The sequence below is a fragment of the Protopterus annectens genome, chromosome 5.part0 (assembly GCF_019279795.1).
Source record: "Protopterus annectens isolate FY-2018-M chromosome 5.part0, PAN1.0, whole genome shotgun sequence".
Classification (NCBI taxonomy): Eukaryota; Metazoa; Chordata; order Ceratodontiformes; family Protopteridae; genus Protopterus; species Protopterus annectens.
The window spans coordinates 1,414,008,870-1,414,031,913 of record NC_056735.1 but is presented as its reverse complement, the minus strand read 5'-3'; the positions used below and the strand labels follow the sequence as shown (position 1 = coordinate 1,414,031,913).

At 39.8% G+C, this 23,044-nt stretch overlaps 1 protein-coding gene across 1 annotated transcript in view; it reads right to left on the bottom strand.

The window, feature by feature from the left end:
- The window catches only part of MTMR2 (myotubularin related protein 2), an 853,325-nt gene that overhangs the window by 83,534 nt on the left and 746,747 nt on the right, over positions 1–23,044 (bottom strand). The window contains exon 15 of the mRNA XM_044072012.1: positions 1,139–1,315. Coding sequence (XP_043927947.1) covers positions 1,139–1,315 — 177 coding nt within the window. The remainder of the gene's footprint in view (positions 1–1,138; positions 1,316–23,044) is intronic.

The window sequence follows — 23,044 nt, the reverse complement described above, 5'->3', positions numbered from 1 at the left end:
TTAAAAAGGGATAATTAGTAGGGCATATAAAACAGTGTGTGCTAATTGTAGAAATCACAAAGTACTGTCAATTAAAGTAATGTAACCCATGAATTCACCCTTTGAAGAAAGCATTCTATGAGTGGACAGTCTGGAATCAGCACCACTTAATTGGTCTTTCATAATGAGAACTACAGGATGCTTTCCTTCCAAAAGAAGACTAGGCATCTTAATAAGTATTGTCAGTTTGCAAACTACTGAGCTTTTCCTGTGGGTATCTTCTGCATATTTCTGTCATATTTTTGTTCAGTCCCTAATGCATGTATCTTTACTTCTTGAAAGTACTTGTGCACATAAGTTTTAGTAAACTTTAATTACTCATATATTATGACTTAACAACATTAGTTTAATCACAGTGTGTGGTGAAAATGAGTCAGTAAAGTGTACTGCCCATTATTTAAACATTTACCAACAACACTGAGAACAGACTTATTGTTTCTAATGCAGACTAGGGATGATCCAATTGGCTTAAAATGCTAACTATATTAAGTTACGTAACAGAATACTTAAATAGTTCATCAAAATGCTATTGGCTACAAGAAGACTACAAAGACATGTTTAATAGTTATTTATTATTTATTATATAGTTGCATTGCTTGTTCATTTGTGTAGTTCTGTACTGTTGTCAGGGTAAGAGTTTCAATGGACTGCAAGGACATCTGTGGTCATGTTAGTGAATGATTCCTGAATTACCTGGGCTGTAAAGCAGTTGAGATATACTAACGATGGAACCAGCCACTATAATCAGGAGCCTGTAAACAGGAGGCTGTTTGCTGTGTATGGAGAGTTAGATCATAACCATTATTGTCTGAGGTAAGTTGGGGGGGGTAGAGAACACTGTGATAATCATACCTGGTTGCCAGTGGTGAAGTCTACACTACCTACTTGTAAAATGTATGCAGGCATACAGTAGTTGAGCTGGGTCAACCATCTACTATGGGTGAGGGTTAGAACCATGGTTCTTTCTGTTACAATCTGCTCGTAAGAGTCATTAATATAACTGACAACAAATAAGTGTTGTGCAGAGCAAAAACAACTTTTTTCTAGACATGTAGTTTTCAGATTACAAAACAAAGTAGCATCAGAGGACAGAGCTTACCTGAGGTCTCATCCTTGGATTCCATCGAATATAATAGTTCACCCAGAGCTGTAGATGTCGAATACTTGTTACAGGATATAACACATGGTCAGAGTAATTCACAAACAATGGATTGCAGAATTCCTCGGGCTGGCTGTTTATGTATGACCACAAAGACAGTGTCTTTTTTGGAAGATCCTGTAAGGAAAAAACAAAATCTTAAATAGAAAGCAAAAGCATAATTACTCAAGTACTTATTTTAAGTTAAAACACCATTCCTGCTATAATAACGGCTCTTTCCATATGCCTTTATCAGTCATATGAAGTGGCAGTATACTGGTGAAAAGAAGCAGTGCAAATCATAAATGGAGGACAGAAGCCAACATGTACGAAACTACCAGCATTCTATACTGACTTCACTGCCAACACTGGTGTGGCCCAATGGAGGGGAAAGATAAAGAAAACAGAAGATATGAGAGAAAGGGCATATTATCTTAAGAGTGATTACAAAAAAAGTGAATAAATTTATTGCACACAAATTATTTTTTTTTTTATTTCATTTGGCTAAGGATGAAATAGTCAACACCTGGGTTACATTTTGAAAGATATGTGGGAGACAAAAAGGATAGGTGGGTTTAGAGGATGTACTAAGGTTAGTACCATCATAAAAGTTTTGTTTTTCAAAGTAAGAAGCCAATAATAAGACCAAATATAGGACTAATTTTCTTCTTTAACAAATATGTCATTTTTTATTGGGTAATAGGTAATTTGAGGTCTAGAAAACATACTGGCGTTTCGTTCTACTCATTCTGAAACTGCATGCACTTTGATTTCTACTTTTTCAATTCACCACCTTTCAGATTTGTAGTCAAATTCAAAAGTTCAGTTCAAAACTACCAAGTCTGTTCCTGTCCCATATTGCAGAAATGCTTAATTTTCAGGGTTACTCCCACTTCTCATGCTTTATGAAAGAGTAATTATTATTAGCGTTTAGCATCACCCCTTTCCCTCCCATCTCTTATCGACCAATCACTCACTCAAAAGTATATTTCAGCGCATGAGCCCAGGCATCTTACTCAGTACAAAACATTGAAAGATAACAATAATAAAAAATATAAAAAGTAAGGCAAAATCAATAAATAAACACAATCCCAAACAGAACTGGTGAAATGTTAAAATAAATTCAAGAAGCACAGCTCTTATGAAATAATGATGTTTTCAGGGATATTGTAAAGGTAGATTCTGACATGATTATATAAAAGAGTTATGTCATTGTCTAGAAAAGACTACTGTTCCACATTCTATCCCTTAGAAAATAAAATAATATATGCTGATTGTGAAGAGTAGCACTTGCCTCGCATCCTTTATAAAATAAAATAAAACTCACTCACCATCTGAGGTAGTACCCCACCATACACTCCCATCCTTTGTTACAATAATAAACGCACACTTAAACATGTACTTTACTTGATGTTGATAGCAGAGGCAAACATGTTGCGGCAAGGTTTCACCCAGTACTGGAAAATTTTCCATGCTACTCGTGTACTTCAGGGTCCATTCCTGAGGCATCAGAAAGGATTATCTGACTTTGTATGTCAGAAAACTGGACTCCACTACAAATATGGTTTAAACTCAAAAGTGGTTGTTCAACAAAGCCCATGCTCAAAGTCTCACAGAACACTGCCATATTGTTTGGATGGTGACTATTCCTTAAGAAATGAATCTTTGGAGAAATATAGTATTACAAGAAGTGCTCTTTTTAAACATTTCTATAAACATCACTTATTACATAGTGACATGTCACATAAATACACATTCAGTTATAAAACAGAAAACAAACCATCACAAATATTATTTCCCATTCATGCATTATACATACATGATTTCTTTTTAACAGTCACTATTCAATTTAACATTACATAGACTGCTCAATTTCTGCCTTCCATGAAATATCACTCGTCTTGATTATTATTCTGCATATATAGCTCCCACATACTCCATTTATTTCTACGTAGTTTGCTCCTTCCATTTTCTAAAGATCCCACCTCTGATTATTTTTTTAACACCTTTACTGAATTACCACTTCTTACATAGGCAAACTTACATTTACATAGACATAATCAAACAATATTAACAAATTCACATTTACAAACATTACACATCTTATATAATCTTCTATACAAGTAATCAATCCATTACATAAATTGCTCAGTTCCTGCCTTTTCTTAAACCTAATTCCTCCTCCAAAACATTATTCTGCATGCACTGCTCCCACATTTTCCATTTTTTCTATGTAATTTACTTCTAATCTTTTCTAAAGATCCTATTTCCTGTTCTTTTATCTCTGTTACAATTTTCACTTAAATACAGTTGGTTTAGCCTTTGATTGTCATTTTCTAGTAATTGTTTTTTTGGCATCTACCAGAATTAAACTAAACACGGCCTTAGTACTATGTCTGGGAAATTCAGATCCTGTATCCTAGCTCAAAATATCATTTCATTTGTTACACTAATTTGCTCACCCAGTACACCTGACAGAGCACTTTGTAGAGAATTTTTGAAGTCTGCCAACTGATTACAATCTGAAAACATATGCTCTCATTATACCTCGAACATTTGCCATCTGCCTGAAAAATTCTATGAATACTGCTTGGAGTATAAAAGTATCTATGCAAGCATTTCCATAGGTTCATAGGATCATGGGATAATACTAGGCTATTGGCCAAGAGGCCCTTATAGGTCTAGCCAAGAATTTCCCCCATGTTCCCACAAAGATAGCACCTGTCCATGAAAAATCTTACATTTTTCAGACTTTGTTGCATATGTTGGAGTCAAACCGTTTAACTTCAAAACATTGAAAACTCATAACATCTAATTTCAAAACAGTGAGACCATAAGATCAAAAATTTAAAACATCTAAAACTTATAACATCGAATCTCACAACATCGAAAATGTATAAAACTGAGTAGTGTATCATCAAACATGTAAATATCATAGTTTAGTCTGTTAATCTGTATATACTGTTTATTATGCCACTCTGTATGTGTTTTTAGGCCATACAGGTAAGTGATTTAGACATTATGTGTACATTCTTTATGGTGATCGTGATACAGTGGGGTTAGGAAATTAAATTTTTCCCACTGTTGTGCGATCTCGGAGTTGGTATATTTAATTTACGGAGGGTGCAGGGTGGCTTGACCCCCTGCAGAAACATAGTAAAAAGTGTGTTTTTTTTATTTGGTGTTGTTATAGGTGAAGGGGATGTTATTTGTATTTGCTTTGTAGTTTTCAATGTTGTGAGATTCGATGTTATGAGTTTTAAATGTTTTGAATTTTCAATTTTATGGTCTCTCTGTTTTGAAATTAGATGTTATGAGTTTTCAGCGTTTTGAAGTAGAATCAGTCAAACATATGTCCTCCCATTAACTCTTAATGAATTGCTTATATAATCTCTCTTCCCAATCTTTTCTGACCTCCAATGTGACTTCTACAATTAGCACGCACTATTTTGTATGCCCTACTAATTATCCCTTTTTAACAATAGCTTCTGTTCTTGATTCATTTAAAAACCTCAACCAGTGCCGGTTTTTCACTTAAGATTCACCTATCCCTTTCTCTTTGCCCGTACTTTGACATCAGTTCCTGACAGGAAGGCAATCTCCAGCCTGCAATCTAAATGTCTTCTTGGCCTCTTCCCATTCTATTACCTTTTCCTCTGTAATTATTTGTTCCCAATACCTTAGCTCCTTTGCCAGCTTCCTCCAGTAAATTACAGCCCCTTTCTGCTTATTCTCTGTACCTGTAATTGCAACAATCCATACCGCAGAACCTCCTTTATCCATTCCTGTGTTGGCTTAGTTCTTAGTATACTTTCTGCTACTTTATGAATATAATGTAGGACTATTGTTATTCCCCTGAAGGATCTGCTTCCAAAATCCCACTCTTTCCTTATTTCTTGACCCGCCCCACATCATCATCCCTTTCCACTTTGAACTGTAGCTTTATGTTTAGGTTATGTACAACAGCCTTAACTATGTAGCTCAAAAATATCCCTTCAAGTAAGTTAATGCTAAATCTGCTTGTTCTGTTGGAAGGATCAACTTATCCCAGTTGAATCTTGCCTTCTTTTCCTCCCAGATAAAATCCTTCAACTCTTTATTAATTACTAGCTACAACTTCTCCTCTGGTTGATAAACATATGCCTGACCTGGGGGCTTCAAATATTTTTACTGCTTGTATCTTGCTAGCCATATCCATAGGCAAGAACTTCCAGTTTCTCAATTTTTATGTTATCTTTTTAGTCTCTTCCCACATATCCAAAGCTGTTATAACAGAATCCTCGTTAAACCATGCTCCTAAATCCTTCATTTTTATCATGTCCTCATAAATATTTGAATTGCTGAACCAATTCTTGTGTGGGTACAAAGTTTACAACTATAAACTTTGTTTTATCTTCCTTAATTTTATATCTCGAAAAAAAACAGAACTGTCTCAGATTGCACCACAACACAGATGTCCAATTCTGGTTCCATCAGGTATAAAATACTATCATCTGCAAATAAAGCCAACTTTTCTTGAATACCATACCAATTATATCTTTGAATTTCTGAGTCCCTTACTTTCTTTGCCAGTGGTTCTAAATATAGTGCAAATGACAAAGTGGAAAAAGGACACCCCTGCCTGGTTCCTTCGTTCAGACACAACTAATCAGACAGGAACCCTCCACTTTGATTTTTGAAGCTGATGCCTCATGTAACCTCCTAATTAACCTTATTACTGCATCAGAAAATGTAAATATTTCCACTGGCCTTCTCATAATCAAGCTTACTCTGCTGAATGCTTTCTTTGCATCAAGACACACCAACAGACATTCTTTTAGCCATTATAGACAAAAACACTTTATAATCATGGTTTAAAATTGAAATGTGCCTATATGAAGGTGGATCTTATGGGTTTTTACTGTCTTTAGGTATTACAGCCATCACAGTTTTTTTCCAGGGTATTTGTGCTTCCCCTCATTTTAAACTACTGTTAAACAAAACCTTCCAGATTTTTTTAACAACAACAAAAAAACTTTATTAAATTTTCATGTATGACATAGGCAATCTTACATTTATATAAATGAAAATAAATCATAACAACACAATCTCAGTTGTAAATATTATACCTTACAAACCATGCCTACGCAACTTTAGCTGCAAACACTATACATCACTTTTAATATACCCAGTCATTGTCAGTGAACCATTACATAGCTCATTCAAATCCTGCCTTCCTTTAAACCTCACTCCTACTCTGCATCTATTTATCCCACATTTCCCATTTTTCCTGTGTAATTTGCACCCTCCCTTTTCCAAAGATCCCAGTTCAATCTGTTTTATCTCTGTTACTATCTTTGTTACTTCTAATAACTTTTTTTTAGATTTTGATTTCCATTTTCTAGTAACTGCTTTTTTGGCAGCCATCATAATTAGACTAAGCAAGGCCTTACTATGTCTAGGCAATTCTGATTCTGTATCATAGCTCAAAAAAGTCACTTCTCTAGTTACGCCAATTTGCTCACCCAGCATCTCCGACAGTGCAGAATTCAGGGAATCTTTAAAATCTGCCAACTCATTACACTCCCAGAAAATATGTTCTCAGTTACCTATTTCTTCCCCATCACACCTCCAACATTTGCTGTCTACTTGAGGAAGAATTCTTTAGAGTCTGCTTGGGGTATAAAAATACTGTGCCTATGCAAACATTTCCAGGCAAGGATCCTAAATCTTCTAGATTTTGTTGCATATTTGGGAGATATAGCCTCCCATTGTTTCTTTGTGAATTGTTTATCCAGTCTCTCTTCCCAATCCTTTCTAAACTCCTCTAACTGATTATTATATTTATCATGCAATATTTTATATGCTGTACTAATTATTCCATTCTTAAAAGCAACTTCTGTTCTAGATTCTACAAAACACTCTACCAGTGCTGGTCTTTCATTTCGGATCCCCTTATTTTTTTCTCTTTGCCTGTACACTGATATCAATCCTTGATATGAAAGGCAATATCTAACCTGCAGTCCAAATAAGTTCTTGGCATCTCCTATTCTATTGCCTTTCCCGCTCTAGTTATTTGCTCCCAATACCTTGGTTCCTTGGCCAATTTTCAACAATATATTCCATCCCTCTCTTGCCTACTGTCTGTATCCCTAATTTAAGTCAAACCTTCCAGATCTTTATCACTTTCTTCCCTCCGAGCTTCCAAACTTCCACTGGAAGACCATCTATTCCTGGAGACTTTCCTGCATATTAGTTATACATCATCATTTTATCTCATCTCCTACTACCTTAACTGTTAATTGTTAGCCTCATCTGCCTCTAACCTCGACATATTTAAGTATTCCATAAATATTTCCATTTGTGCTTTTTCTTGATTTTCCCCATTTCTTTACTTTACTTTATACAAATTTTCCAAAATATTTACAATACCCTCTACAGGACCTCTGGTTATTTTTCTTGTTCTAGGCTCCGTGAGGTTGGCAACAACCCTTTCTACTTTCTGTTGCCCAAGTCACTGTGCCAAAAGTTTTTGTGTTCTAGAGTTATTATAAAAAAAACAGTTGCTTAACAGTAATCTTTCCGCACTCATTCATATTATCTAGGTACTCTTTTTTTCTCTCTTTAGCACTCTGCAATTGTGCCTCTTCTTGTTCAGTGACATTCCCCTTATTCTGTAATACTTTTTGTCACCTCCTCTAAATAATTCTTATTTTTTAACCGTATCTGTTTTTTCTTTTTTTTACCCTGTTTTTAAACTCCACTTTAATTTTATCCCACTCACTAGCTATAAATTCTGTTGTAGATTCTATCTTCTCTGCTAACTTTTGAATAAGCTCCACTACCCATTCCTGAAATTCCTCTCTTTTTAATAAGTAGGTGGGGAAGCACCAGTGTCTCATCTTTACTTCATTACCTGCATTTTTATCTTGGTAATTAGTGGCACATGATCTGAAATAGTTAGTGGATGTGTGTCAAAGTTCTCGATTAAATTCACATGTTCCTGTGAAATATAATTTCTGTATAGTCTAGCACAGATAATGTACTTTGGGGAATAATATGTAAAGTCTCTCCGAGTTCTACTACTGAATTCCTCATAGGTTCATAGGTAAGTACTAGGCTAGCTGCTCTCAAGAACCATTTTAAGCCTAGCTAATTTCTTGAAAGGTGAGAATCAAACCCTGGACTTTGTCTGTTAGGTAAATACCTTAACTATTAAGCCAACACACCCATTTGTTCAGCCATACTAAATACTTCCATACATTTCTTCAGACATTTACCCTCTTGTGTTTTATTTTCTCCTTCAGTGCCCCTCAGATATATCTTCATTGTTGAAAATTGAATTCTAGTCCCCATATAGAAGCAATATTTCCTTCTGAAAGCTGATTATTACTCCCACGATTTTCGAAGCTCCATAACAGCAGCTTCAGGTAGAATATAAATACATGCCAACATAATCCTCATCCTTTGCTGGCAGTCCCTTACTATCACAAATCTGCCATTATCAGCTGCTTTTCCTCTTTTATCACTACAGGAACTTTGCTAGCAATTAATGTAAGTTATCTTCTTTTTTCTTTGTTCATAAGTTGGTAGTAAGCTATTGGCATTAGGGCCTATACAAGCCTAGCCATAACAATTCCCTGGCTATTTCTTCCCACAGTATTTACTTCCCTTCTTGTTCCTGATATTCTGCTGAATATGGATCCTAAAATCCTTTATCAAACTTACATGCTCACTTCTTTCCCAATGTGTCTCCTATAACATTGCTATTTGCACACTGCATTTTGCTATAATTAAAGATTACTTCCTTTTTGTCTATACCTGTAAGACCATTCACATTCCAAGATAATAAGGAAAGTGTCACCATTATAAGAAGTCATTATTCCCAGCTATTATATATGATAGCCTTTTTAAATTTCTATTTCCAGCTTTTGTGATATATGCACCCACTAATGTTTGGTGGGTTGATCCTTTATATGTTTTTTTTAATATCAACATTGGAACGTATGTTACATTTTACAATACTTTTGGTTTTAATGAAAATCCTAAAAAAAAAAAAAAAAAAAACTGCCCCCAGAACACCTCCATAACCATAAGAGTGGCCTAATGGTTAAAGTGTTTGCCTTACAAAGACAAGGTGCAGGGTTTGAGTCTCACAAGGGATAATTGGCTAGGCTTGAAATGGCTCGCAAGGGCAGTTAGCTTAGTACTAACCTATGAACCTATGAACTTATGAACTTAATATATACACACACACACACACACACACACACACACACACACACACACACAACTATGTACATTTTAAAACAATGAAGTTTAACCCTCCTAAGAGGAACAATTGTCCCAGATAGAAATCTGCAAACATAGACCTTAATTAATCTAAAGTTGAGGTTATTCATACTAAGATGCATGTTACTGCCTGTACCTCTACTTACTCTAAAAAGTGTCTGTTTTTTATCATTATTCCCCTCCCAGATGTGAAAAAAAACTTGTATGCTTTCAGAAAATATTAACTTTTAGCCTTGAATAAACTTGTGTTTTGCTTTCTTTTATTGTCTCATAATCAGCTTGTGTCTATGGATACTTAAGAGAAAAGAAAATGTACTCCAAAGTTGCAGGCATCTAAAGACAAGCTGAAACATTTTTTCTTGAGTGTGCTGATATTTTTGCAGAAAAACTAGGCAAACTACTAGTTGTGTACTCTATGAAGTTAGACCCAGAGGTCAGCCCAGTTATCAGACCAGCATGGAAAGTTCCAGTAGCTATGCAGAGAAGAGTCAAAACCAAGCTAGACAAAATGGTGCAGCTAGGAGTAATGTTTCCAGTAGAAGAACCTAGTTAATGGGTATCCTCCACAGTGGTAGCTCATAAGAAAAGCTCAGATGATGTGAGAATAAGTACTGCTCCAAGAGACCTGAACAAAGCATTAAAAAAGCCTCATTATCCAATGCGCACAGTTGAGGAAGTTGCTGCCCTCATGCCAAATGCCACTGTTTTTTCTGTTTTAGATGCAAAGAGGTCATTTTGGCAAATTCTGCTTGACCCAAAATCTTCCTTGTTAAACACATTTGGTACACCATTTGATAGATACAGATTTCTGAGAATGCCATTTGGAATAAATTCTGCCAGTGAAATCTTTCAGCATGCAATGGAGGAAATTGTTTCAGGCTATCCATGTGCTATTAAAGTAGATAATATTATAGTAGGAGGCAATGGTGAAGTTGAACATGACAGAAACCTCTAGAAAGTTCTGGAAATTACACTTGAAGTGAATCCTAAGCTGAATCTTCAGAAGTACAAATTCAGGCTACAAGATGTTACTTATGTTGGTCACTTGTTTACCAGTTCCAGCTCACAGCCAGATCCTTCAAAGGAAACAGCAATTCTTGAGATGTCAGCTCCAGACAATGTCCAAGCCCTACAACATTTTCTTGGCATGGTCAACTATCTAGGCAAGTTCATTCTAGAGTTAAGCCAACTTTCAGCACCGCTAACAGAGCAGACATACAAAGATGTAATTTGGTCATGGTTAGAACAGCATCAAAGAGTATTTGATGCCCTGAAACGGAAAATTGCTAATCCACGAACTCTCAACTACTATGATGTCCCCAAACCAGTTACTCTTTCCTGTGATGCTTCTAATTTTGGTCTAGGTGTAGTCATTCTTCAAGGGGGTTGACCAGTAGTCTATGTATCAAGAATACTTACCCAGATCAAGATGCAATATGCCCAGACTGAGAAAGAGCTTTTCGCAACTGTGTTTGCATGTTCGAAGTTCCATTATTATATTTACGGTTGACCTATCCAGATTGAAACTGACCACCAACCTCTAGTCACTATTTTAAGAAAGCCTATGCATACAGCTCCAGCTAGACTGCAACACATGATGCTCAAATTGCAGAAGTACAATTTCAATCTTGTTTACACAAAAGGCAAATTTCTTTATTTTGGTGATACCTTATCCAGATTGCCCAGAAAAAAACACACAACTGCATAACAATGAGCAACTTGATTTTGAGGTCATTTAAGTGAGAATTTTTTCTTCCAGATGTACTGATGAGCATAGAACTCACACAGGCTCAGATCCAATTCTCCAGAAGCTAAACCTCTTTATCAGTCAAGGATAGCCTTCAAAGCAATCTTGTTTACCAGTAGAAGTGCAACCTTATTTTTCATACAGAGATGAGATTTTGTCAGATAATGGTATCATCATGAAAGGTCATAAAGTGATTGTTCCAAACTCCTTGCAACAAGAGCACATTAAAGTTGTGCATTGTGGCCATCCAGGAACTGATTCTACCAAAAGAAGGCGAGAGGTCTAGTATTTTGCCCTTCTATGTCAAGAGATATTCAGAAAATATTTTCATCTTGTTCAGTATGTAACAGTACAAAGCCCCATCAACAGAAAGAACCATTTTAGTTAAACCAGATTCCTGAACTACCTTGGTCAACAGTTGCCACTGATATCTTTGAGTGGAATGGTCAACATTATTTGGTGTTAGTAGAGTCTTATTCATATTGGTTTGAGATTGACCTGCTTCCCAACCTAACTTCCACTACTGACATTACTAAGTTGAAGTGACATTTTTCTGTCTATGGTAATCCGCACAGAGTTACTTCTGACAATGATGCACAGTTTATTAGTCAGCAGTTCAAGAAATTTGCAGAAGCATGGGACTTAGTTCATATTACGATTAGTCCTGAATACCCCCAGTCAAACGGTTTGGCTGAACCTGCAGTTCAAAGTGCAAAACAGCTGTTAGAGAACACCAGACATGACAATACCAATGTTTTTTCTACACTTAAATCTCAGAAACATTCCTCGTGATAATCATCTTGCTTCACCTGCCCAGAGACTTATGTTGAGTGTGAAGATTGGCTGAAGATAAAGGAAGGCTGCCAGCCTAGCCAGATAGAATTTTGGAGATAATTCTGTCATCTGTAAATATTAATGTAAGCCACAGGCTTGTTATCTTACATGGTAAAAATAGTGTTACATGTGGAACTGCAAAAATGTAACAACAGTGCACTCTGCTGACCAAATAAAGCATGTTGTGACCCTTTGATGTAAACATGGCCGGTCTAGATGATGAAGATGATGCATACTTGCAGCCAGGACTGGTGAGGTGGTTACTTCAGGGAGGGAGCTACTCTGTAGCAGTGAGACTGAATGTGAGCCACAGCTGCTTGTGGGTACTGATGGTCCCTTGGACAGAGTGACTGTAAAGGTAGAGGTGAGTAGTAGTACCCAGGCTGACAGTGAGGCACCACTGTCAGAGGATGCCAGACTTCCTGTGGAAGGGGAGCTGGGAAGGGTTACAAGGAGAGAGTTGAGACAGGCTCAGCTCTCAGACCCTACACACTGCAAGGCGTGAGGCAGGTAGCTAGGCACCTGATTCTCAAGGAAAGGGGGAATCTGTATACTGGGACAAAGGGTTACTATACAGAGAGTGGACCCCTGAGGGAGGGCTAGAAGGTGAAAGAGTACACCAGTTGGTAGTGCCTACGGCCTACCATCTGGCGCTTCTAGCCATAGACCACGATATTCCCTTTGCAGGTCATGTGGACATAAAACGTACAAAGAGGCATATTATGCAGAACTTCCATCGGCCTGGAATTTCCAGAGATGTAACAGGGTACTGCAGGACCTGTGAGAGCAGTGCCAAAAGGTAGGCAAGGCAGGAGACAAGGTGAGAGCTCCTTTGATGCCTTTGCCTGTGATTGAGGAGCCATTTAAGAGGGTAGCTATGGATATTGTGGGTCCCCTGAGTACCCCAGGTTCCACAGGGAAAAAGTATATCCTAGTGGTAGTAGATTATGCTACACGATACCCTGAGGCAGTGGCTTGTCCTCCATTGAGGCAGAGAAGGTGGCAAATGCTTTGTTAGAGATTTTAAGCAGGGTAGGTTTCCCGAAAGAAATACTGACTGAAAGAGGTGCCAATTTCATGTCAGACCTGCTGGCATGTCTGTGGAAGTCCTGTGGGGTGAGGCACATGAAGACCACCCCCCCCTACCGTCCCCAGACTAACGGTCTTGTTGAGAGGTTAAACTCTATAATCAAGTCCATGCTATGGGCATTTGCAGATCAGTTTAAGAGGGAGTGGGACAAATATTTGCCCCATCTGTTGTTTGCTTTCAGAGAAGTTACCCAGGAATCCACAGGTTTTTCACCCTTTGAGTTGCTGTATAGGCATAGGGAGAGGGGACCTCTAGATTTAATTCGAGATGAGTGGGAAGGTGAGTGCAAGTCTCACAAGGAGCCTGCTGTGGCATACGTCCTAAACCTCGGACAAGGCTCAGGGAACTCATGGGCTTGGCCCAGGAGAACCTGGCAGAAGCCCAAGGGGTTGGGAGAGTGACTTAATGGCTAAGGTGTTTGCTTTACAAACACCAGGTGCAGGGTTTGAGTCACACAAGGGATAATTGGCTAGGCTTAAAATAGCTCGCAAGGGCAGTTAGCTTAGTACTAAACTATGAACTATGAACCTATGAACAACAGAAAAAAGTGTGGTATGACAAAATACTCGAGCTAGAGAGTATGCTGTGGGGCAGCAGGTAATGGTTCTCATTCCTGTCAGACACAACAAACTGCAAGCAGCTTGGGAAGGACCCTACAGGGTGGTAAGAAAGGTAAGTGATGTTAAGTACATGGTGGAACTGGCAGGCAGATGGCAGGGGCACAAATTGTACCATGCTAACATGATGAAACCTTACCATGATCGGGAGGCCCTTGTGCTGAGCATTTGCAGTGGATTGCAGGAGGAGTCTGAGGGAGATCTGGGGACTGATCTCCTCAGTGAGGCTCGGGCTGACACTCAGTTGAAGGGGTAGCAATGTCCCAGCAGCTATCACCTACCCAGGTTCGAGAAATCCGAGCAGTGTTGCAGAAATTTGGGGACATGTTCACTGGGAAACCAGGGTGCACTCTCCTGGGGCAGCAACATTTGGCTACAGGACCCCAAAGGCCTATTAGGCAGGCCCCTTATAGAGTGCCTGAGAGAGTCAAACAGACTCTGAGGGATGAGGCACAGGAGATGTTGGAACTAGGGGTGATTCAAGAGTCCAACAGTCCCTGAATCTCCCCAGTGGTGCTGGTGCCAAAGAAGGATGGCAGCACCAGGTTCTGTGTGGACTACAGGAAATTAAATAGTCACACAGAGTCGGATGCTTACCCCATGCCTAGGACAGATGAGGGCCTAGAGCAGCTGAGTGGGGCTAAGTATCTTACAACCATTGATCTTACCAAGGGTTACTGGCAGGTGCTCTTGACTCCCAGTGCTAGAGAGAAGTCAGCCTTTGTGACTCCTTTTGGCTTGTATGAGTTCACAAAGATGCCCTTTGGGATGAAGAATGCCTAAGTGACTTTCCAGAGGCTGATAGATCATATCCTAGCAGGAGCAGGAGCAGGAGCAAGAGAGTTTGCCCCTGCTTACCTAGATGATATTGCCCTCTACAGCCATTCCTGGCCAGAGCACCTTCAGCATGTCAGGGAGGTGATGGGGAGACTACAGAGAGCAGGGTTGACCATTAAGTCGAGCAAATGTCAGGTGGGTATGGTAAAGGTCTCCTGCCTGGGACATAGAGTGGGGAGTGGAAAGATAAGGCCAGAACCTAGTAAAAGAAAATACTAGCCGGTTTCAGGAACACAAAAACACTATTTATTACTGTGAGTGCTTTCGTAAGAGTAAATACTCCAACTTCTTCAGACAAACTCTAGGACAAAAGAACACACATTATATAGTGTTACAGACAATAAACCATTCAAACAATCATTCAGTCAAATAGGCTCCGACCCTAATCAGTGTTAATCATTTTAAAACAAGTCGTAGAACCATAACACCATGAGTAAGTTAAATTCAGAAAGAAAAATACATCAGCATTATTACTAAAGAACCACTTTTATAAAACTCCTAATAATGATGATGTATTAATGATGGATTAATAAAGTATCAACGGGTGATTCCTAGCTGTGGCAGTGTGTTTTTTATGTTTTAACAGTGGACTTTATGCTGCTGGGCTCAACTGTGTTTTTTTAACAAAAGTCCAACTGTTGAAAAAGCATTTGTCCCAGCAGTGTTATTTTGATAAAACCAGAAAACTGCTCAGTTCATTGAAAAAAGGAGAGATAGTGAGGATGCAGACGTCAAAAGGTTTTGATTGCATTAGATTTTTGAAACGTTTGTGTCAAGAGCCGAGATCGTACATTGTGGAATCACAAGAAATGGAATTCAGATGAAATCAGAAGCATTTGTTACCAGTGTCTGAACTAGTGCTATAGCATCTTGCCTGTAACAAAGATTATAGTTCTCAAAGTGACTTGTCCAATGTTCCTATTCCAGAGAACATTCCGTCAGCAATCCCCATTCCTAACAAAATCCCTAAAACTCCTCAAGCAGACCATTCCCCAGTGACTGTCCCTGTTGCTAAACCCAGTCCTAACTATTATGTCATGAGATCAGGTTGCATCTCGAAACCTAATTCCAGATACACTGCATGGGCATCACTGTTGTTTTTCTTTATTAGTGTCTGTATAATTGCTTGCCTATTGAAATGTCATTGTTTATATGATGCAGCTCAGTAAAGAGGGAGGATATAGATCAGTGTGTGTGATATACCTTTAAGAAGCTTTCCAGTGAATCAGCATATAAGTACTGAGCACATGCAAGTCAGAGTGCCATTTTAAGCAAGCAGCCAGAGTGTGAGCATGCAAGTATGCAATCAGTCAGTTAGATGGTTCATTTAAGTTTAATGTTCCTGCCATCCATCCTGATGTATTTGTATTCAATAAATTACTTAAATGAACACCCAAGCCTCAACATCTTCTTAATGCACAGAAGAAGAGCGACACCTAAACCACCTCATTTTGTGAGGAGAAAAAACTTATCCTACTTAACTGTTGCCCTCTTTCCCTTCCAAATAAATGTCTTCAATTCTTTATTAATTATGGTCCCACAGCTTCTCTTATGGTTGAGAAAAATATGACTGACCTGTCTGTATACAATATTAAAGGGACTAGAGACATTTTCACTCTTTATACCTATCCATATCCAGGTGGTGCTGCTGCTCTAGCGTTGTCGCCTCACAGACGTTGCCTGTTCGATTCTCAGTTAAAGCGTCTTCTGTGTGGTGACATGCGTGAACAGGCGTTCCTTCATTGAAGGTTGTGCATTAGGCCAGCAAGCCAGCACGTAAAACTCTACTGCCAATCATTAGTGGACCGGAGTTCCACTGTGGCGACCCCTAACCGGGAAAAGCCGAAAGACACAAACAAATACCTATCCATATCCATAGTCAAAAGCTTCCAGATTCTCACATACCCTTAGCTGCAATAAAATAATCATTTTTAATCCAAACATATAGATACTTCATCTTATCACGTGACCATAAATATGGGTATTGTTGAACCAGTTCATGTGTAGGAACTGTTTACTGCTATAGCTCTTGTTTATTTTCATTTATTTCATATACTGAAAAAACTGAAACTGTCTCAAAATGTTCCAAAACACTGAAATATCCTTTTCTGGATTTATCATGTACAAAATAACATCATCTGCAAATATGCTATTTTTTCTTGATTACCATATCACTTAAACCCTTAATCCTTATTTTCTTTGCCAATGGCACTAAATATAAGACAAATAACAAAGGAGAAAGAGAACATCCCTGCCTGTCCTTTGCTCAAACAGCTTGACAGAGAGGAAATAACCCACCTTGATTTTTGCCTGTGACTCTTTGTATATATCTTCCAACTAACCCCATTATTTTACTAGGAAATGAAAATGCTGACATTGCCTTATTCATAAAATCCCAGCTAACTCTATTGAATACTTTCTCTGCTTCAAGACCCACCAACAATACTGGGGTCTTCCTGCACTCTGCTTCCCTCTGAATCATCTTGCTAACGCAGTCAAATGTTTGCTCCCTTCTACAAAAAACACACTGATTCATATCTATCAGTTTTGGCAATAACTTAGACATTCTCTTAACTAGTATAAACATAAACTGCTTAAAACCATGGTTCAGAATTGAAACTGGCCTACATGAAGTTACATTTAAAGGGCCTTTATCCTCTTTAAATAGTACAGCCACCACAACTTTCTTCTATGATACTGGTACCTTCCCTCCTTTTAAAATATTGTTAAACAAAACCCTCCAGATCTTTAGCACTTTCCTCTCCTAACTTCCATAGAAAAAGTGTTCTTATTTCTGGTATGCTGATGTACAGCCTCTGATGATAATGAGACATCCTCAACTGCTTGCCTACTACAATGTCCTCCCCCCACTCACATTCTAGGGCTCAACCATTGTGACTACTGTTGAGAGCATGGATAACTGAAAGGGACTACCACAGAAAAACTGGAAAGATTCATCCACCATTGTAGGTGGCTCTGGGAAACTTTAGAGATTCAAACAGTGGATTTGCAGTCTGAGACATTACACTTGAAGTTCACTGAAGTTCTCTCATATCTTGTCTGGCATGAGGCACGCCGCACTAGGAAAGGGAGACAGCTATGACATCCACTGCCTTGAGACAAAAGTAGGCAGCAGAGGGGGTTGTTCATTGTGATTTTGCAAGGATTACAGTTATCCCTAGAGCATACAGTAATGAATTTAGAGCCTCCAACATAGTCACCAGACCTTGACTTTTGGGAACAGATAGAACTCATCATCTATGTAAGAGAAAATGTTGGCTTCTTTCAGTATCTTACTGGCTGTTGCAGGGGATATGCACTTGGTGAAGACATTGGGGGTTGAGGTAATATCAAACAGATGAGTCCAGAAATTATAGTGAGTGGCTCCAACTTGAACGTATAGGAATCTCCTGGATTCCTTGTCACTTTTTATGTGAAGTTGGGTGTCCTGTGTGCCTAATAAGCACATCCAGTCTTCTTTGGCTAACAGTGAAGGACTAATTGCACCGTGGCTTCACATATGCTTTCTCGTGAAATAAAGAAATTGAGGTCACTAAAGTCTAAAACTGACCTAAGGTAGTTTACCTTTTATTAACACTAAAATTAGCCTGGAGAAAAATCATGATTCTTTCTTGTCTGATGGGCTATCCTGAATGGCTTTTTTTTTTAAAGGCGTCTTAAGAATTCCCATCTTGCTGCTTGTTTTGATGAGATGGGATGTCTGTCAATGGTAAGGATTGTAGAAATGGTTTTGAATGAAAGTTGAATACTATACTCCATGGATATGAATATCCTTATTCACTTGTCCTAGGTGATGAACGTCCAAGTGAACAGGCAAAAGAACAGACACTCTTGTGTGACTCCACATAGGGGAAAATCAGGCAAGGTCTTTGGGCTGCCGTTGAACACCCATGGCTGGCTTATAGCTGCCTGACAATTGTCAATTGGGCCTATGACTTCTCTGGAAATCACCTTCAGAAGTAAGGCTCTTTCCAGACTGCTGTTGGTTTTGTTGCTATATACCATTCTTAAACCACATATGATGTTGGCTCCCCTGCATTTTTGAAAAGGAACACTGAAGTAGCTCAAATGTAATGCCTTTTAGCTGTAAGGAATTTCCATCCATCTCCATAGTTTTAATGCAAGCTTTGACTTCTGGCCTGAATAGACATGCTTCTTTAAAAGGGGGATTTCATAAAAGTAATCTTGGTGTTCTCAACAGCCAGACAGATGGAGTTGCTTGTGCTGTTGAATAGCAGTGCTAGATCGCCTAATCTCCTAGCACTGTTGTAAGCTTCTAGGAATACAAAGTTGGCAAAATGTTTTATGTTCCCCTACTTTCACCCAATTGACTCATTCACTTTGGAAGAAGGGGAGCTGAGTCTTCTAGGGCTAGGTGAGAGCTCTGCAGCCTATTTGTTCTTGCCAAGGAACCCCCATTAGCCCTCTCTTTCTTCTTGGTGACAGTTAGGCAGTAGAGAACAGGCCACCCTGCTGGTCTGGTGGGTTAAGAGTGCCCCCTTGATTGATCCACCGAGTCTACAATCACTACCTCTCATTGGGAAGTGTGTCTCTGCTTGCTGGCCTAGGACTACACTAAGTGAACAATTCTCCTGCTGTGTCACTTGTTTGAGAAGCCAGACCTGCCCCCCAGAATGAGCAAGCCTGCAGCAGCTGCTTGCTCCCATCCTCCTGGCCTGCTACTATAGGCATCTGAGTTGTTAGTCAAACTTGGACTGTCTGCAACATAGTCAGAGATTCATCCCTCTACACCATGCTGCTGGTTGAGGTTGGCCACTATTGAGAGACTAGGCAAGTGGGACTGATGTTCTTCCTTAACAGGATAACGAATAGTTGTACAAAATCTTACCAGACAAATTGACATCGGCCAGTATAAAAAAGACTTTTACTACTGTAGGGTGCGTGGCATGTCGCAAGTAGGCTGTGATCAAATGTTGGCCGTAAAAGTGACATATGCAAATACCATCCTCAGAACTGACTGCCCCGGGAGGAATGCCAGCCTAAAGAAGTAGGATAAGAATCATCCAAGAAGAAGCAAGGCCAGGGGGAAGGAGAGAGGGATAGGGATACTGCAACAGTGAAGAGAAGGAGAGCTATAGTTATGGTACGTTTTACACAACTATTCTATGTCCTTCTATTCATTTGTTGCAGTATTCATTAAATGAAGGAGAATAACAAAACTTATGATGAAGTAAGGGAGGAAGGTGCAGCACAGGAGCTTTTCAGGAACCCATGCAGTATGGCACTGGCAAACCCTGCTCTAGATATAGAGATTCCATCTAATTTGCAGTGCTTGGTGGAAGTATGGACTGAGGTCCATGCAGCTGCTTTAAGAACTGAATTAGTATCCAATCCCTTGAAAAAGGCCCCAGATGAGGCAACAACCCTGATGGAGTGAGCCCTAACAGAGGAAGGGAGAATCTTACTACGGTGAGTGTAGCAAAAGGGGTCTATATCATATGAGCGAATCTCAAAAATTGCGAACGTTCATAATATCGAATGTACCGGACCTCGAACTTCGTATTGTGGGGAGTGCAGCCCCCCCCCCGCTAAATATATATTCTAACTCCGAGATTGCACTACAGTGAGGAAAGGGCAAATATCCCGCTCTTCACTGTACCGTGATCTCAGAAAAAGCACTTCAAGGTCCAGTACGTTTGATATTATGAGCATTCGCAATTTGTGCGATTCGCTCATATGATATAGACCCTAGCAAGAGGTAATGGTCTTGGAAAGCCAGGAGGAAATAATCTGCTTGGATGCAGCCTGCCCAGGGCCCTGGGGTGGTAAGAAACAAAAAGCTGATCTGACTTTCTAACAGCTTTGGTTTTGTCTAAATGAAATCTAAGTTGTCTGTAAACATCTAAAGTATGGAGTACCCACTCACTAGGGTTCTGGAGGGAAGGGAAAAAGCTAGGTAAATGTTGGGACCGATTTAAAGACAGCTCACTGACTACCTTAGGCATAAATGAGGGGTTTGTGTGCAGGGAAATCCATCTGTGGAAGACCAGAAAACGTGGAGATACCATAAGGGCCTGTAGCTCGAACACTCATCTGGCTGAAATTAAGGCTAGGAGTAACACAGTTTTCCAGGAGCAGTACTGTATAGAAGCTGAAGAAGCTGGCTTGAAGGGTGGGAGAATCAGCTTTTCCAAAACAAAGTTAAGGTCTCAGGGAGATGGAACAGGTTTCTTGGGAGGTCTAATGTGCAGGATGCCTTTAAGAAATTGTTTAGCCTGAAATCTGCTAGCTAAGAGGGGAGACACAGGCAGACAGGGAGATATGGCTGGCATATGGGCTTTTACTGAAGAGTAAGCCAAGCCACCATTGAGCAATGCACACAAATAAGAAAATCAGGGGAATTTCCACTGTCTGTGGAGCCTGGTTTTGTTTCAGACACCAGAGTGAAAATCTCTTCCATTTGCCTAAATAAGATTTTCTGGTATTTGGATTCCTGGCCTCCTGCAGGACTGTAAGCACATCCTCAGAGAATAGGTATCTGAAAGGAATTAGTACCCTATCATCCACAGAGTCAATTGGAGAGTTGACAAGTGGGGATGGATGAGGGTTCCTTTGTCTTGTGTTAGAAGGTCCAATCTCTGAGGTAACTTGTGGTGACTGCCCTTGGCTAAATACAGGAGGAGCGGGAACCAGTGCTGTCTTGGCCAGAAGGGAGTCACCAGCAAGATTTTTGGTTTGTCCTGATGAATTTTGGACAGGACTTTTGAAATGAAGGGAAGGGGAGGAAATGCATACAGAAACATCCCCTTCCAAGATAAAGAAAGGGTATCCACTTTCCAGACCAGAGGATGATGCTCTCTGGCACAAAACTGTAGACGTTGTGTGTTCATGGGGGAAGCAAAGAGGTCTGTTTGAGAAATACTCCACTGGTGGACAATATCCAGAAACACATCCCTTTGAAGCATCCATTCTTGGGATCAAGTCTGGGACCTGCTTAGGTAATCTGTCACACAATTCTGTGAAGATGGGATGTACACTACCTGAATGGTCACCTGGACTTTTATTGCCAGCTCCCAAGTCTGAAGAGCTAACCTGCATAATAGATAGGATTTGGTCCTCCTAGTTTCTCCACATACCAGAGGACTGTCATATTGTCTGTGAACAACTTTAGAGGTCCTGGTTGGAAGAGAAGATGGAAGGTCTGCATGGCCAATAGCAGCACCCTTATCTCCCTTACATTGATGTGTTCCTTCAGCTGAGAGGGAGACCAGAGCACTTGTACATTCAGGTGCCTGAAGGTTGCTCCCCAGCCTATGTCTGAGGCATCTGTGAAGATCTCTTGACATGGAGCAAGAGGGTGTAAGGGAAGTCCTGGGTTGAGTGACACAATGTATCCACCACTGATGTTCTCTCTTCAGACAGGGGACGAGAGGATTGCAGAATTCTAGGGGGTGCTGGTGTTGCATCCAAACTGACTTTAGATACCATTGCCATTTTCTCGTGTGGAGTTTGGCAAAGGGGGCCATGGGAATGGTGGATGCCATGAGGCCCAAGACCCCGAGGATCTCACTGGCTGTAATGTGAACCAGCAGAAGATTTTTGAAGTAAAGGGTGAAGTCCTGTACCTTTTGTGGGGGTAGAGAGACCTTCATAAGATCTGTTTGCATCCCACACCCTAGGAAAATCTAATCCTGTGAAGGGGTGAGAACTGATTTCTTTAAATTTATGGTGAACTTCAGACTTTGTAGAAGACTGATGGTATGGGAATTATTTCACTCCAACTCCTCTGTGGAGGTAGCTAGAAGGAGGAGGTCATGTAGATAAGAAAAATGTGTATGCCCTGAAGTCTACAGTGGGAAATCACAGGAACTAGACATCTGGTGATGACCCTCGGTGCAGTAGAAAGTCCAAAGGGCAAGGCACAGAACTGAAAATGCCATGATGATACAGAGGAGGGTAAAAACTTCCTGTAGCTGGGTTGGATGGGAATGTGCAGATATACATCTTTAATATCCAGGGTAATCATGAAGGCTTGAGGCAGAATAAGTGGGAACAAAGTCTAAAGGGTCAGTATGTGGAAAGTGGGTACCCTTAAAAAGGTACTGAGATGGGACAGGTCAAAGATGAGTCTCCAGGGACCTTCCTTCCTGGGCACCAGGAACAACCTGGAATAAAATCCTCTTTCTATTTGTTTTTTTGGGAACACTCTGGATGGTCCCTAAGTTCATCAATTCTAAAAAAAAACACCGGGAAAAAAGGTAGTTGTTCCCTGGGAGGTTGAGGGATGCCCCTGAAGGAGGGTAGGTGATGCCATACCACAAAGTATCCTTTCTGAACAATGGAGAAGACCCTTGGGTTATACTTTCCCAGGCTGGGATGGACAGGGGAAGGAGCTGGAAAGTGGTATGTGGGTGAGGGGGGAGACAGTCATAGAGAGGAATGTTTGTCTGGAAAGGTCTGCTTTAGTGGCAGAGTTGCCAGAGGAGCCC